The sequence below is a fragment of the Alligator sinensis genome, unplaced genomic scaffold, assembly GCF_000455745.1.
Source record: "Alligator sinensis unplaced genomic scaffold, ASM45574v1 scaffold885_1, whole genome shotgun sequence".
In the NCBI taxonomy this organism is placed as follows: Eukaryota; Metazoa; Chordata; order Crocodylia; family Alligatoridae; genus Alligator; species Alligator sinensis.
This window is the reverse complement of record NW_005842056.1, coordinates 266,811-282,902: the sequence shown is the minus strand read 5'-3', so window position 1 is coordinate 282,902 and position 16,092 is coordinate 266,811. Positions and strand designations below refer to the sequence as shown.

General features: G+C 45.3%; 1 protein-coding gene across 1 annotated transcript in view; it reads right to left on the bottom strand.

The window, feature by feature from the left end:
- The window catches only part of CRHR2 (corticotropin releasing hormone receptor 2), a 264,464-nt gene that overhangs the window by 100,310 nt on the left and 148,062 nt on the right, over window positions 1-16,092 (bottom strand). Inside the window, exons 4-5 of the mRNA XM_025203381.1 lie at window positions 10,580-10,665; window positions 4,735-4,841 (exon numbers count right to left, since the gene is read on the bottom strand). Coding sequence (XP_025059166.1) covers window positions 4,735-4,841; window positions 10,580-10,665 — 193 coding nt within the window. The remainder of the gene's footprint in view (window positions 1-4,734; window positions 4,842-10,579; window positions 10,666-16,092) is intronic.

Here is a 16,092-nt window from a genome sequence, read left to right as displayed (position 1 = left end):
GTGCCCTCCCACACACTGGGAGGTGAGGGGAGAAGAAGCCACCGCTCTCTGCCTCTTCCCCGAATCAGGAAGTTTCTGGTCTCAAGAAGAGGTAGGGGTTTTACCAGCTTTCTCTGGCTTCCCCTGACTTCCCTGCCACTCAGCTGGGCAGTGCAGTGATTTGAAAACCAGCGGGAGCTGAGAGCTGGGACTTGGGAGCTGGGTTGGAAAGGCTGTCCCTAAGCCCTGCCCTCATCCCCTCTGACTTAAATTGCCATTTTCACCACCCCGTTGAGCAGCAAAGGGGACAAGGAGAAGCCAGAAGGGCTGGGAACATATGGAGGATTTCCCCAGCCAGGTTCCCAGTCCCTGCCACCTTGCCACTCAGCTGGGTGATGGGGGTGGCAACTTAAAAGCTGGAGGGGCCAGGAGCAGGCTTGGAAAAAGTCTTTGCTTGCCCAGCATCCAGCCCCTCCGGCTTCCCCTGGCCGCTCAGCTGAGCCAGAGCAGTGCAGGGTGAGGCAGAAGGCTGTGTAAAGGCAACACTCAGGAGCCTTGCTGCTGATTTAAAATGCCTCCACTGCTCAGGGTTAGCTTCAGAGTGATGCTGGCTGCTGTGCCCCTGCCATTGGGCTCCTCGAGCCCTTATATAACACTGGAGTACCCCCCTTTTCCATGCTTTAGGGTTGCTGGTTGTAGCTGCATTGGTCTAAGGACAGACTCTTCCTATGACTGAAGAAGGGTGTTTGTGCCTGAAAGCTTGCAAAACACCATTTTTCCCCAACTATTTATTGGTCTAATAAAAGATATCGCATCTACCCAAAGGCTCTTGTCTGCCCCCCTTTTCCTGCACTCTTCTGGTCAGCCTGAAGGAGTGCACGGAGTGTATCCATTCCGTTCCAGGGGCAAACTGGGAGGGTCTTGCATGGAAGAGTGCCCCCCTCCTGGCAATCAGCTGGCTGGCCAGATGGGGAGGTGTTCTCCTGCGGGCCCGAACCGTCCCATGGCTTTTCAGCAGCTGTCAAGTACCACTTGACAGTCTACCCCCTTCCCAGGGCAGGGAGAGGGCAGGTGGTCCATCAATGGCTCCCCTATGGGCAGCAGTAGCCCAGGGAGCAACCCTCAAGGGCCTCCTGGCAGGAGAGCTCACCTATAAATTGGGACATCAGTATAGTCCATCTCCCAGGCTATTTTTCTACCAGAAGAAATGCTTTTGGGTAGAAATGTATGCAGCCAGAATGAAAATGCAGAGACACCATGTCAGTGGCAGTCAAGTACAGCTCCAAAGGGTGCAACAAGAAGATGAGCTTCACGGTGCACAGCAAGCTGGCCTCTGAGGAGACATCTTTTCTAGATGTCTACTTGTCCTTGGGAAAGGTATTGGTGAGGGATTGAAATCCTCTGTGCCAAACCAAAAACCAGCTAAAGCTTTCCTGCTACATACTCAGCTTGCACCTTGAAGGTCTCCATTAAGGAATAAGTAGGTAGTTTAATCTCTATGACAAGTGTTGACCACTCTGACAAGCTGGTCCTTATGTGAGGATAACTCCTTTGAACTCAGAGTCTGTAGACACAGGCCCTTCAATGGCCATCAGGTGGGACTGACTTTTAGATGCTACCCACTTTTGGCCTGAGGTTCTCACCTATTGCCAGAAGAGACACAATTCAAACAAGATGAGGGCTACGAAGCCTAGGTGATGAAACAGTTCACAGCAAACCCCGAAACACTGGGAGCCTCCTCTCCACTGTAGGATTTGTGGCTTCGGAGCAGGGGTGTGAACATAAGAAAACGGCAGAGCTGAGAACATGGTGGACTCCAACCAGGCTTACAGATGGCAAGGGAGGGAGGGAGAAGATGGCCAGCACCAGAGGCAGTTTCTTCTAGAGACGGGTTTTCCTGCTTGTTTGGCTTGATCCTGCCTCCATATAGACAAATATTCCACGGACTCCCTTATTTCTCAAACCACTTTAATAACCCCTGAGAACCAGACTAAAAATCAGAATTTTAATCAGTTTAATGAATGTCCTCTCTGGTCCCAATTGATTTACTTCTGAGGGAGGATGTGTGATGAGCCTATCAAACACCAGGCCCTACTGTACATCCAGCATTTGGATTACAGAGAAAGGGCCGATATTTGGATAGTACGAAAGAGAGCAGCTCCTGGGAGACATCGGAGAAGACTATGCTGATTTAACACCATTAAAGAGCTGGCCCAGTGTTCTTAGACATGTATGGCATTGAAGTGACTCTATTTATATTGCATGGTGCAACAGATGCTTATTTGAATATGCAAGAGAAAATATTAATTCAAGGCACCTATGAAGAATGCCTTAAATACTGCGGTCATTTTTAATGCTGAATTCTGTGAAGCTGACGGCAGCGCTCAAAGCTTGAAGTCAAGATTTATATAGCACAAAATTAATTTATGAACGATCAACTAGGTTACAGCTGTATTAGAAAGTAGATAACTGATACATTTATAAAAAAATATCTAATTGCTGCTTCCTTATTTACTTAGACGTTGATGAAGATTCAGTATCAGAGAGGAGAAGAGAAAGTTAACAAAGCTTTTCCTTCCTTTACTTGAGCCTGGATTGCCACGTAGTGGCCCTGGGGTCAGATGATAAGCCTCATGTTGATAAATTCATTGCCCTTTTATGTGCAAGAGCCATGTAGGGTTTTCACAGTGGGACCAAATGCCGTAGAAACATCAAGTCATTCAACAGAGACCACTGCCCTCCATACTGACCCTTGTCTCACCGCCTTCTTTTCCTTTCTGTCCCTTATCTATCCCTCGTCTGCTCTGCTAGATAGTAAACTCTTTCGGATAAGAAGCCCAGCACAAAGGGGTCCAAGTCTATGAAGAGGTTGCCTAGGTGCTATGATAATACAAATAACGATGCTAAAAATGCTATTAAAATGATTTATTAATTAAATTATAATTAAATTATAATTACATTTATTTACGCTAATAAAAATGCTATCACCGCGGAAATACCCTAAACAGCCACATGCCACGTCTACAAAACGTACCTAACTGCAGCTAACAGTTGAAAGCATTTAGCAACGTAAAACTAGCCACCACCTCTCTTAGGTGAAGTATTTGTTTCCCCCCGTGGTCTTCCAGCAGGCCCACCTCTTCCTTACAAGTATCACTGCTGCAGTGATATCCAGGCAGCCTGGCTGTCAACCTCCTTGTCCTCATCGGTGGCAGGGAACCGGGACGGAGGACAATCTGGAATTCGGCGTCTATGAGTCTCATCCTCTGTGTTGACGGCCTTGGCTGCCAAATCCTAAAGCTCTAGTTCAGTTTATGCTCAATCCTTATTTAGGCAAACTCCTGACATTTTCAGTGAGAGAAGGATTAGGCTGCCTTATAAATGTCTCTGAGCACAATCTTGGCAAAGCCAGAGGAAGGATGACACCTACAGTTGCCCTGACAGAAACAACAGGCCTGATCCAAAGACCATGTCAGCCAGTGGAAAAACCCTGGTTGACTTCACTGGCTACTGGACCATGCCCAGTGAATTCATGTCAGTTTTGCTCACATGCAGATGACTATGCCCACGTTCATTTAAAGAACTGGCTGAAACTGGCTAAACTGGGAAATCGATTCAGTAGCAACTAAATCCAGATGCCGCTGGTAAGAGATTTTTTCCAAAGGAACAAAGTATGCAACCAGGAATCAAGATAATTCCTTCTGGCAAGCTCCTGAAACTTTTCTCCAAGTTGCCTGTGTATGCCTAAGAAGGGCTCCCAGAGAAAGGACTTTTCATCTGAGAACCAGTGCAAAAGGAGGGGAAAACTGTACTTATCAAATGAGTCAAGTCACAAATATTTATATGAGATCTTGGCAATGCGGAGTATGTTCCACTGGCTGGTGATCCAAGGTCCGTAGTAGTTGACAGGACTCTTCCCATTAACTTGATCTTGTGCCTGGTACTAGATACCTGGAGACCTAAATGGTTGCAATTCTGTCTTTTTGTTACAAAGAATAAGCCTTTATGGTAACGGGGGTGTAGGTTGTAGCCGTGTTGGTCTAAGACGATAGGCAGACAAGGTTCTTTGGGTAAATTCGATATCTTTTATTAGACTAACTTAAATAGTTGGAAAAGTTCTTCTTAGCGAGCTTTTGGGCACAATCACCTTTTGTCAGGCTGATAAAGCATCTGCAGACAATCTAATAAGAGATATCGGATTTACCCAAAGAACCTTGTCTGCCTATGGCCTTAGACCAACACGGCTACAACTTACACCCCTGTTACCATAAAGGCTTATTCTTTGTAACAAAAAAGACAGAATTGCAACCATTTAGGTCTCCAGGAATCTAGTACCAGGCACAAGATCAAGTTAATGGAAGAGTCCTGTCAACTTCCATGGACCTTGCGTCACCAGCCAGTGGAACATACTCTGCATTGCCAAGATCTCATATAAATATTTGTGATTTGACTTATATCAAAGTCTCCTTCCTTTGATAGAGCACTTTGTACATTCATAGCATATCTAAGATATCAATATCTCACCACTTCACTTAGGAATACAAATAAGGCTCTTTCTTCCCAAGTGCAGACGCACATCATTAGTGTACATCAACTGTACGGATCAATGGATGCTGCATACATGTCGTGAAGAATTGCACCCGTATTCATTTCCCAAGGGCATGCACAACCTAGACTGTTATTGGATGGAATGAGTTACCAAATCTAAAGCCACGTGTTCAAGAAAAGGAACAAAATTCAAACGAGATTACTCACCTCAAGCACAAGAAAAGCATGAAGGCAACAATAAGTGCTCCTACAGATATACAGTGTCCCAGGTAGTTTATGATGAGAGCAATCTTGTAATGGAGTGCATACTTCCTCTGGAGGTAAAAGATAACATGATTAAATCAGCATGACGCTCTGATCGCAGACATTAAGGAACACTTAATCAGTTTAAGGAAACAGTAATTGCTTTTCTTGACTTTAAAAAGATATTATAGCAACCCTACTGCAGCTATTTATGTATTAATCAAGCATACTGTCCAGACATAACAAGGCAGTTCTCCTAACAAAAGGCTCTGTTGCCATTTGGAATATTTCCATAATTTCTTAAAGATCTGACCGCATCAGTATTTTCCCATGGGATTTCAGTAGCGATGCATTACTCTCTGGATTGTATAGTTTAGGAGTTTATATCTTAAAGGTAATCAGAATAATGAAGACATGGAGCACTCAAAAAAGACAACGCCAACAGGAAATGAGACAGGAAAGCCAAGTGTCTTTACAAAATGTCCATTTTTGGAGGAAGGAAAAGCGCAAGATGATGATATCAAAAACAAAAACACTTTTCTTCTCATACTGCGAACTGCCAGTTCTTTTTAAGTTTCCCTTTAAAAAAAAATCAAAGAAAAAAGAAAATGTGCACAAAAAAATCTCATTTAAGTTGAAAATATGTTTTCAATAAATCCATGCTCTTTTGCACTCTACTAGCTGAAGTTAAAATAGTCTCTCAGTTCTCTGAAGATGATACCTTCTAGCTTTTCCTTAGAGAGACCATTTTATTGGCAACACTCCCATGATAAAGCATACCTAAGTCTTTGGTGCAAAGTCTGCTAGGCTGTCCTTGGAGAGAGCTATATTATATGAGGATTTAAAAGGGGGATTGGAAAATACTGTAGAATGAGTCTCACTTGCAGCTGCCCATTTCCAAATAGCCTTGAGGAAGCACAGAAACGTCAGACCATTTCACCCTGAACCATGTTATGCCGGATAACCAACAGGAAAAAAAACCCAACAAAACACATACACCTTTTTATTTGAATGGTACCCGATTCCTTGAAACACAAGTATTTCATTCGCTCTACTGATAATTGCCACTCCAGTTCTAAGGATTTTTTAGAAATACAAGACTAAAAGGTTCCTCTCCTCCACAAAAAAGTAGGATTGTAAATCAAGTATTTCATCTCCCTTGCTGCTACCATAATAGGTAGCTTAACTTTGCACAAATCGTACAAGGTTACAGGTGTGAAGACAATAAAATCAAATGGAAAAAAGAAAATCAACTCCTATGTCACATGCTGGTGCCAAGGAAGGAACAGGCTCTATTGTTTCTGCTACTCATAAGTCAAGTCTCGTCAGTCTCGAGGCTGCTGAAACCATTGGGGCACCTTAGATGCTGTGCATCATTGGTGATTCTTTGGCCAAAGTGACCTGGTGGTGCCTATCTCCTCTCCAGGTATGGATGGCCATTGGCTCACAGGGAGCTCATCTGTCCTTTGACAGGTCTTGATTTTAGTCCTGCTGGGTGTCCACACACCCGCCTCACCCAGGCTAACCCAGGTGGGGGCACTGGCTCAGTCACCGACAACCCAACCATGGAACAGGCTATATTGGTTTACATGGTACCAGATGGCAGACCAAGAAAGGCCTGGCCTGACAGGCGGTACTCATAAGACAAATCCAAATACCAGAAAGATAAGTGGGACCTAACTAAAGATACAATGCTGATCTAACTAGGGGTTTTAAACAACTCTACCCCCAGTGTTTCTTCCAGTTTACCTTACTGGAATAACTGGTTCAGCTCCATTTGTGCTGGGCAATATTTCCACATTTTATTACTGAAAAACATATAACTTTTTCTGGGCAAAGCTCTGCTAATATAGAAGTCTTGCCATACTGTGTCATGAGCCCTGCCTAATGTCTGTTTGCTGAAGTGGATAACAACCCTGAAGTTACAGGCTGATTGCTCAGAAACAAGATCCTTGTGCAGAAACGGGGAGATAAAGAGATGAAGATGGAGACACTGGACTGCATACTGCCTCAGCCACTTCTTCTGCAGATGGGGATAGCTGATATCCTACCAGTAGAGCAGTAGCTGGATAGCATCTGATAAAAGATGGTAACTGTAACCAAGAGCATGGCCACAGTGCAGGGGCAACACCAGGGGTTTGTATCAGGCTTTATCCTCCAAAGGGGGCATGTGCCCGACCTCCAGGGCTGGTTCAAGCACACAGAGGCAAGGGCGCTCTTAGGGTTAGATTCAAGCAGGTGAAGGAAGGCAAAGAGTTGTGAAAGTTTCTCCTTTTCCAAGCAAGTGGCTGATTCCCCAGTCTCTCCAAACCGAGGTGGCCAATAACTCAACGCTGGACTATAACTGCAGCCCCTACTCACAGGACAGCTATCCAAAAAAAGGAGGATCCTACTTCCTATTGGCTGAGTATCCTGTCAGTTCCTGCAGAAAATGGGGATGTAGATAGCACATTCCCCACTGCCTCTTAGCACAGGCTCTGCAAACGGTTTCAAGGTATCAGATCAGTCTTGAATTCACCCTGTGAACACCGGACATGGAGCCAGCTGAGCCACAACTGGGTGGTCGTGTCGCCTAACTTGGCCCATTCTGTATGTTCTCCACAGATTATCTAGAGCTGAACTGATCTGCAATACAAAGGACAACAATTGCTAGGATGACAGCTTGGTCCCAACTTAAGGCTCCTGCATTTTCTCTCAAAATACTGTTTTCCACAGCTGGGGGTTTTGATGTTAGATAGCCCCTTCCGACGAACAAATACATTCAGCAGCTCCTGCTACTTCTCCCACTCTCTCTTCTTCACCTCTGTCCGAGTGGTATCAAACATGAACAACAACCAGGCTGATGAAGACCAAAACCTGATCTTTGCTTGCTCTGCAGCGACATCTTAAAAAGTCCCTTTTTACAGAGCCTTACTTGTCCCTGAGTTAGACGTCCATTTGGCTGCCAGTAAGAATGAGTAATAGGTATGTGAAGGTTTCCATGATATGGATATCTCTATATTGAGCTAAAACTATAAATACATTTTCCATTATTATGCCACCAAACAGCCATTAAATCATGATGCAGTAGATCATCATATTTGGTCCCCTGATTCAAGGTCAACAGGGAAGCTCTGTCAACCGCCTACCTTGGGACTCTAGAAGCAGAAATGCCACAGAGCATAGATCCATTTGTAACTCCCCTTTACACCATGAGTTCAATGGGACAATTCACACGAGTCTGATGAGTGTGCACTGTAGGTCCCCCCTTTGTCGCTGATCCATGGAGGAAATCAATCTATTATAGACCCAGTTAAGGAAGGCTACATAACAGTCTGTGGTTTTAATTCCAGGATCCTTTAGCACACATCTCATTGGAAGGATCTGAGCTATAGCTGCATTTAACAAAGACTGCTAAATCCTTATTTACAGCCCTGGAGGTCAGCAGCTCCATTTGGAAAATTGCATCACATTGTACTGGAGAACAGATTGGTGGACGTGTTCACTGGGTGCCCGCCGGCCAACTGAGCTCAGTCGATAAGCACCGATGGAGCAAACATGCGGACGCATCTCATGTGTAACCCAAAGGGGATTTCAAGGAATCGGAGGGGAACATTTCTGATCACTGGCCCACCCTAGGTTGGATCTCGAGCATCCCAGCACTGGGTAGATGTTTCATAAACACCCATAAACTCGAATACTTGTAAAGATTGTCATAAATCTTTTAAGATCAATTAAATGAGTTTTTAAGCTTTTGCAAATGTTGGTGGTTCTGAAAAACTCTCAGCTTTCAGCTGGTTCAGTAATTTGTGATTTAAGACGTTTGACAGTATCGCCAGGGCTTCCAAGGTTAAAACCAGCAGAGTACAGGAGAGAAAGCCTTAGGTATAACACCTGTCCAACCGCTTTCAATGCAGCTCCTCTATATTTGCCTTTGCAGGGATGGTAACTATTCGAAGTCATGCAAGTACAAAACTAGTAAAGCAGTAGACTTTTCCTAGATAGGCAGAGAAGGCAATAATACTTTGGCTGCTGGACCTAACTCAAAGGATACCTATTCCTTGCAGTAACCACATAAGTCTTTAGCCCATGCATTGCTTCCACCTTCCTCAGAATAGTTGTTACCACCTAATCTCTTCCCCTGTATATTAGGCTCTACTAATTCCTCCAGCCTTAATGACCCCCCTTGTCTCCTTTTCCCAGTTATGACTATGCATTTCCTTGTGCTGTCTCCCCTGCCTTTCACAGTCTCCCTCAGCCACTGTGCCAAACAAGTTCATGCTCTGTCTCCAAAGTCTTACTGAAAATTCATGGCTTTGGGCTACTTTCCATCACTGCATTGCAGTGTTACATACGAAATTGCCTGATATTTGATGCCTTGATTCAAGTCCCACTTCCTGGAGTCAAGTGAGTACATGAGACACTCAGCTATCATTTGACAAAGAAAATCTCATTTCCTAGCCATTGTGGTTGCAGAGAAAAGCTCGGAAAATAACCCCTGTGCACATAGGCGCCAACTTTTTTTTGGTTGGGGGGGCACCTAAAATAATAGATGTGGAAAGTTTTATGCATTTCAGGTGACAGCCCTCTCCCGAGGGGGACCAGGGCCCTCGGGCCCCCATGTACTCGGTATCTCTGCCTCTGCTCCTAAAAGGCACATAAACCAAAAGGCAAATGCAGAATGGACCCAATATTATTTCAATTTTCAAAAACTTATGGTGCTTAAGTCACCTTATGATTTCTTGGGTTTCCAAATGCTTGCTGAATACTCAGAATTAGTAATTAGTAATATCATTTTTGTGCTGTGTATTCCTGCTCTCATATCTGCCCTAACTGCCTTTTCATATTACTCGCATCAAACTAAAAGCCAAAATCTGAACAAATGGGGAACCCAGAGCATAGCAAATTTTGTTGCCCTCCTTCCTTCTCTTTTTCCGTGTTCATATAGTCTGATTTACACAGCAAACTCCTCAGAGCAAAGGGGACCTCACCTTCTTCAGCTCTGTTTGCAAAGTGCCTAGCACATCTCTAGCAACAGGGAGGAAAAATAAATATTAGAAAGTAGTCGTAAATCCATTTATTTCTCGGGTGAAATTCTCATTGCCCCAGGCACAGAGACAGCACAAGACCTGGACTTTACTCGAGACCTCAGAATAGCAGAATGATAAACATGATGACCGTGGCATGCGGGCCTTGGGCCTGCAATTAAGACACAGATGAACTTTCCTTAGATCTCAAGGCTCAACTGGGTAATCTGAAAAGAGAGGATTTCACACAAAGCTTCCAGCCTTTCCAAAACAGTCTTATAACATTTAGCCCAGAACAAGACGCTGGTGTGATACTGGACACATTCGTTCTTTTAGACAGCTGCAATTCAACCCTTGTTTTAATGCATTTCTTTGTTCCTGTCCATTCTCCCTGCCAGATCTGTCAGAGGGGAAATGAGGTCAAGAGCTGGAAATGCTTGAGGCCACTGGATACTACAGACGCTATGCACTTTGCAGGGGCAGGTGGTACAAAACTATCTTGGGCAGTATAAGTATGGTGACACTGCTCCATTCGTAGTAGAAGCACCATCAGAGCAACATCTGTTGGGGTCCCATTAAGTGAGGGTCTTACAAGCATACGGACGTACTCTTCACAAGGACATACAATCTGAATAAATAGGACAGTGACTGAAAGATGGGAAGCTGAGGCCCAGAGGAGCAAAGTGCTTGCCTGTGGTTATGCCTGGAGTGTGTGGCAGATACAGCAACCATCACCCTTCCTCACCGGTATGCCGAAGATACAACATCTAGCAAAATGGTGAAAGACAAAGAGAGGTACAAACCTTGTCATCCAGAATAGGCTCACATTGAGAGTAGTTTATCTTGGACGCCCATGTCCCATTTCCCATACACTCTCTGTAGGCATTTCCTAGGAGGGACCAAAACAAGAGAAAGAAATGAGCATCTGTGTTCGGTGAAAGCACATAGCGACTTTGCCGACCCACAGGTTAAACAAGAACTTCTTTGCTGCGCAAATAATGCACCTGGCTTCTGAGTACAGCAAAATACACAAGTGCCGGGGAAGGAAGAGCAGGAGAAATAAAAGGCATAAATAAATACTAAGGTGCCTCCGGACGATGGTTATGGTACAGCGTAGGTGGAGACACATTCAGTAAGACCAGAAAGGGTTGCAAAGAGCATAAGAAAATTAGGCTTAATAATAAGTCTGGGCTTATGTAAAACATGTTTAATAGGTAAGATGAAAGGGCAAGTAAAAGTATTGCTGTACACAGCTGCATCTAGGTGTATTCAGAGAGTGGCGTGGACCGTACATTGCTGCTTTTATGGGGGGGGGCAGCCGCTCTCCTATTCACCTCGTTCTTCTTTTCATGCATCGCCTTCCTAGAAAGTAGCCTCGAATGGTAAACCACTTAATTACTGGGGATCTATACCATAAACCAACCTTTGTAGCCATCCTACTGACCTAACAAAACCAGCCTGGCATCTGGATTGAGGCCAACTGGCTTTTTCCATGACTGTTAAGATTCTCGTGAACAATAAACCCGCATGAGATGACCGACATGGGGACAAGAAATTATTTCCTTGCTCAGAGGGGCCAGAGGCTGGGAAAGCCACACAAGAATGTTACCCTTGAATTGATTGCAAATGTAGCTGCGTGTTGTTCAGGCTCATTCAGCCATCCCTTAAAATATACACGCACCACACACAAAGGGGCTCATTCTTCTCCTGGAAACAGCGGTGCAAGTCGGAAACGTCTGCATGGCTGTGGAATTACACCAGAGAAAAACTGGCCTCTCAAAATCAGACCCCAAAGCTTTTTGCTGCCTTTTTCCCTGAACACGCCATATAGCTCATGATGGCTTAACACAATAGAGACTCTAGGCACTTTCCTCCCTGCTCTTATATGATGGTTTTCCCCCTGACTGATTTCTCTGAAAGCAGGTAAAGAGTAGCATTGAGTCCCTTTCAGGAGTCCACTGAAGAACTTGTAAATTCTTCACGCATCCCTTATTTTAGAGCTGTCCTATCACCACAGGAAACTACAGGTCCCACCGTGTTCAGCATAGGTCCATGGGGACTGTTGTCTTGTGAGGGTTAACTCTGTCACACACACACACACACACACACACACAAACGAAGTGCTGGCAAAGGAATAAAGTAGCAAAATTCAAAGTCACGTTTCTGCAAAATGCAGCTTTAAGGAATGCCTGGGCTGTGCAAAGCAGCAGGTACCAGCGTGTCTAGTTTTGGAAAATATGTCAGGGGTGTTCGACCCCCAGCCCATACAGTCATGTTATCTGGCCTGTGGGGCTCCCCAGCAGGTATGAAAATTTGGTGGTGGGGGAAAAGGTGGCAGCATTAATTAGTGCTAATTAGCATTCCCCTGCTGCCAAAATTCAGGACCCATGGGGAACCACGTGGGCTCAATAATACGGCCCTGCTCGCTAAACTGCAAGGCTGGGCCAATGAGCGGCTGGATCTAGCCAGCATGGGGCCTGATCTGGCCCATGGACCAGCCATACGCCATTCACTTTGCCCATGGGGCCAAGAGATGGGGCACCACTGCTCTACCTTGCTCTGTGGTACCACGAGGAGAAAGGGCGTAGCACTGAAATCCATGCTAGCAACCCACGGCCTCCTCCCCCAAATTCACTGCCACTAATAAACCAAACTTTTTTCCCTTGTCTAATTCAGTCTATGACTGATTAGAGAGACGCTGGCAATGAAATGCAAACTACCAGTAAATAAGTCATAAAAAATTCACTGATAAACCTATGCAACTATGCCATCCTCTTTTCACGTTACTTCCTGCCCTCGTCTACCCTTTTTTCCATTGGTCATTTCCCAGGGTCACACAATGCCAGCTCTGCCCAGAGCTTTGTGGTGTGGTGGGGAGACGAGAAAGAGGATGGACAAATAAGAGCAGTTCCCAATGAGCAGGGAGCTGCTGATGCCTGGGAACCTTCAGCAGCTCTTACACTGAAAATGTTAGATATATAGGAGCCTATGGTCAAAGAAGTGGAGCAGAAGTGCTCCAATTTTAACACTGCTTCATCCGGGGCCAGAGCTGGGTCGATTTAGTTCGTTACCAACTCATACACGAGAACCGTTAGAGCAAAGCACTCAACCCTGAGAAACAGCTCCCCTCCCCTTTTGAAGCCATTAGTCATACACATTGGTCCACACGCTGTGAAGTGAGCTCTGAGCACACATGCTCACAAGCTTCAAAAAATGGTTTTAGCTTTGAAGACTGAGTTTTCTTAAAAAGTAGAAGCGAATGTTGAGAGAGTAGCTTCAAAGTCAGCGTGGCCAGCATTAGCAAGAGAATCATTAAAACCAAACGTGGATCTTGAGGAAGGTGTAGTTGTTAGAAGTGAGACATAACACAGTGTAGATGTTCATCTGAGACGTAACACAATATTAGTCACGTCACATGAAACACTGAAGCAGGCAGCCATTTAAATCATGCAAATAGCACATTTGCCAAATCCCACTGTTTTCAATATTAAAGGTTCGACTTAAGTGGAATTCAGCAGGCCTGCCATGTACAGTGGGAACAGCCTGATTATAGCTGTTCACACCTCATTAATACTGGTTACATTGTTTTATACAGTCTGTCCTCAACCTCTGTTCAAGTGTTCCCACCTTATTGCAGTTAGCAACAGCTTATGAAGAGGACCTTGCCTCTAAGTAGGTGCATCTACACAAGATGCTAACTGTGCAGTAGCTTGTTACTACTGCACAGTAGCATCACCGGGCACTAATTGGGATGCAAGAGTCACTAGGCAACCATGCCAGGACACCACTGCACAGCAACACTGGTTACTGCACAGTCATTTAGTAATTGGTTATGCAAATACTAAATGACTGCACAGTAACAACTCCTGTAGTCAGTCAGCAGTCAGCATCTCGTGTAGACACACCCACTGAGCACGTCTACATGTGACGCTACATTGCCATAGCAACACACAACGGCGATGTAGCATCGGTGGGCACAAACCGTGATGCTGCAGCTACGTCACCATAGCAACTCACTCCCTCATTATAGTGCATTACTATTGCAAGGTAGGGACTAAAAATAACCATGTGCCACCAGCATGATGCAGTAATGGCTGTTACTGCACTGTCGTTTAGTATTTCCAAGAGGAAGTACTAAATGATGGCGCAGTAACCACAGCAAGTGGGGCACGTGTAGACGTGCCCGCTGTGTCCTTGAAATGGACAGGACCCGGTCGGTTTCAGGGCTGGGAATAGTCCAGCTCTGTCTACAGTTGAAATGGGATAAAAGGATTAACCACCAACCCCACACAAGCAATTTTCTGATTGCCAAATTGTCTAGTATCTGCATCCTGGATTCTACAAGGAAACAAGAATGAACACGCCAATGGCTACTTACATCTACTGGCTATCTGAAATTCCTGAAAACTTGCAAGGTGTTCTGAGCTGGAAGAAAACAGGTCTGTGTTGCGTCAGTCCATTGTAGAGTTTAGATTATGAACTGCATAGGATGGTTTAGCTAGAGGATTCTCATACATGTGTTAAGTGCTCCTTTACCCTATGAGTAGTCCAAAATCTGGTTCATACCAAAGAGTAGAATGTATTTAATAATATAATTACATAATTCAGGGTTCTGGTTTAGACCTGTAAGGGCCTAAATGGTCTTGGTCTTACATACCTAAGGAACTATGTTCTCTATTACACCCCATCATGAGTCCTAAGGTCAGGCAAGAGCAACTTTATGAAATACCATCGGTATGCCCAGTCCAGCTGGAGAAAACATGTGAGAGGTCATTTTTGACAGCTGCTCCTCAGCTCTGGATTTCGCTCCCTCTTATGGCTATCCAGAGCCTGAGCCTGGACATCTTTCAGAAGTACTGAAAGACCCTCCTATTTGGGCAGCCATTTAGCAAGCAAAGCTAAGCTGAGCTACTGTTTAGATGGTCTCTGCTTTATGTTGCTATCCTAGTTCAATTTAAATTGTTTTCCTCTCTTGTCACTCTCCTGATAAACTATTGCGTTCTCTTATTGTAAGGCACCCTCAGCATTTATTGGGAAGAGCAGTGTAGAAATCAAATAAATTAGATTGTTTTCTCTCCCTGAGTCTTGTTTCTATAAGTTAAAAAGGGGAGCAATCAGATTAACTTGGCAAATTTTTACAGTCACCTCTGTCCATAATTTCGAACTGATGATATGACTAAATCCAACTAATTGAATGGGAATCCATATAAATCCATTTAAAAATGTGAGAAAAAGTGTCCAAATGGAAGTCACCCAGGTGCCTGGGTGGGAAAATATGAGACAAAAATGTTCTTGTGACAGGGGGCAAACTCCCATGCCCAGTCATAGTGCTGGCCCGCCCACCTGTCTTTGGGCACACTGCCCACCTTACTCTTCTGCCACGCCTTGTTGTACAATAATTAGGATATTAACTGGATGGGAGGCTGCCCTTTGCGCACCCTGCTACTCACGGGTGGTAAACACATGACTCTGACTCTGTCTTACACCTCCACGGGCTCATTTGCCTCCCATGGGTGTGCCTGGCCCCGCTACTCTCCAGGGATTTAAACCTCTATGGGCTCCAGTGCCACTCTCATGGGCATGCCTGGCCCCACTACACCCTGGGGTCTTACATCCCTACGGGCTCAGGTGCCACCCATGGGCATGCCTAGCCCCACGACCTACTCTGGGCTCAGGTGCCCTTCCCTGGGAGTGCCTGGCCCTACTTCCCTCTGATATTATAACCCACCAAACTGGTGGGGGTTGGGGTTAAAGTGCCCCTACCCACTTTTCATCGGGGAGGTAAATGGCCTGGCATTTCTTAAGTACTCCCTCATCACAGGGAGTCCCACCAGGCTACCCTTCCCCGGTAGGGTGCATTTTCAATTCATACCAAGGACCAGGATGTCCCTTGAGTAGCAGGGCAGCTGGGTGTTGTTGCTCCCTCAGCTGCTGGAAGCAAACTGCTGCCCCATTCCTGAGAGCCAGGACCTTAAAATGGTTACCTCAACAGGGCTGGCCTGCACCTGTCAGCTGCACCTGCTCTCCTCCTTAAAGTGGCAGACACCAAAGGTGCTTTGCCACCCACCTTCCCCATTAAAAAGGGTGCCTGGGGTAGGCTTTTACTGTTGCTCACAAAGCAGGCTCCTTCACAGCCTGCAGCAGCCCTTAAGTGGCGAGCACCCTGTTGGTGCTCCACCACAGTTCTCAATCAGGTTGGGACTTTTAGACTGAAGGATTGAAGGCACTCAGATAAACTATAGTCTAGGAGTTAAGCCCAAGGTAGTGGTCAAGAGACCTGGGTTCTGGTCACTTTTGCAACCAGTTACACTCGCTC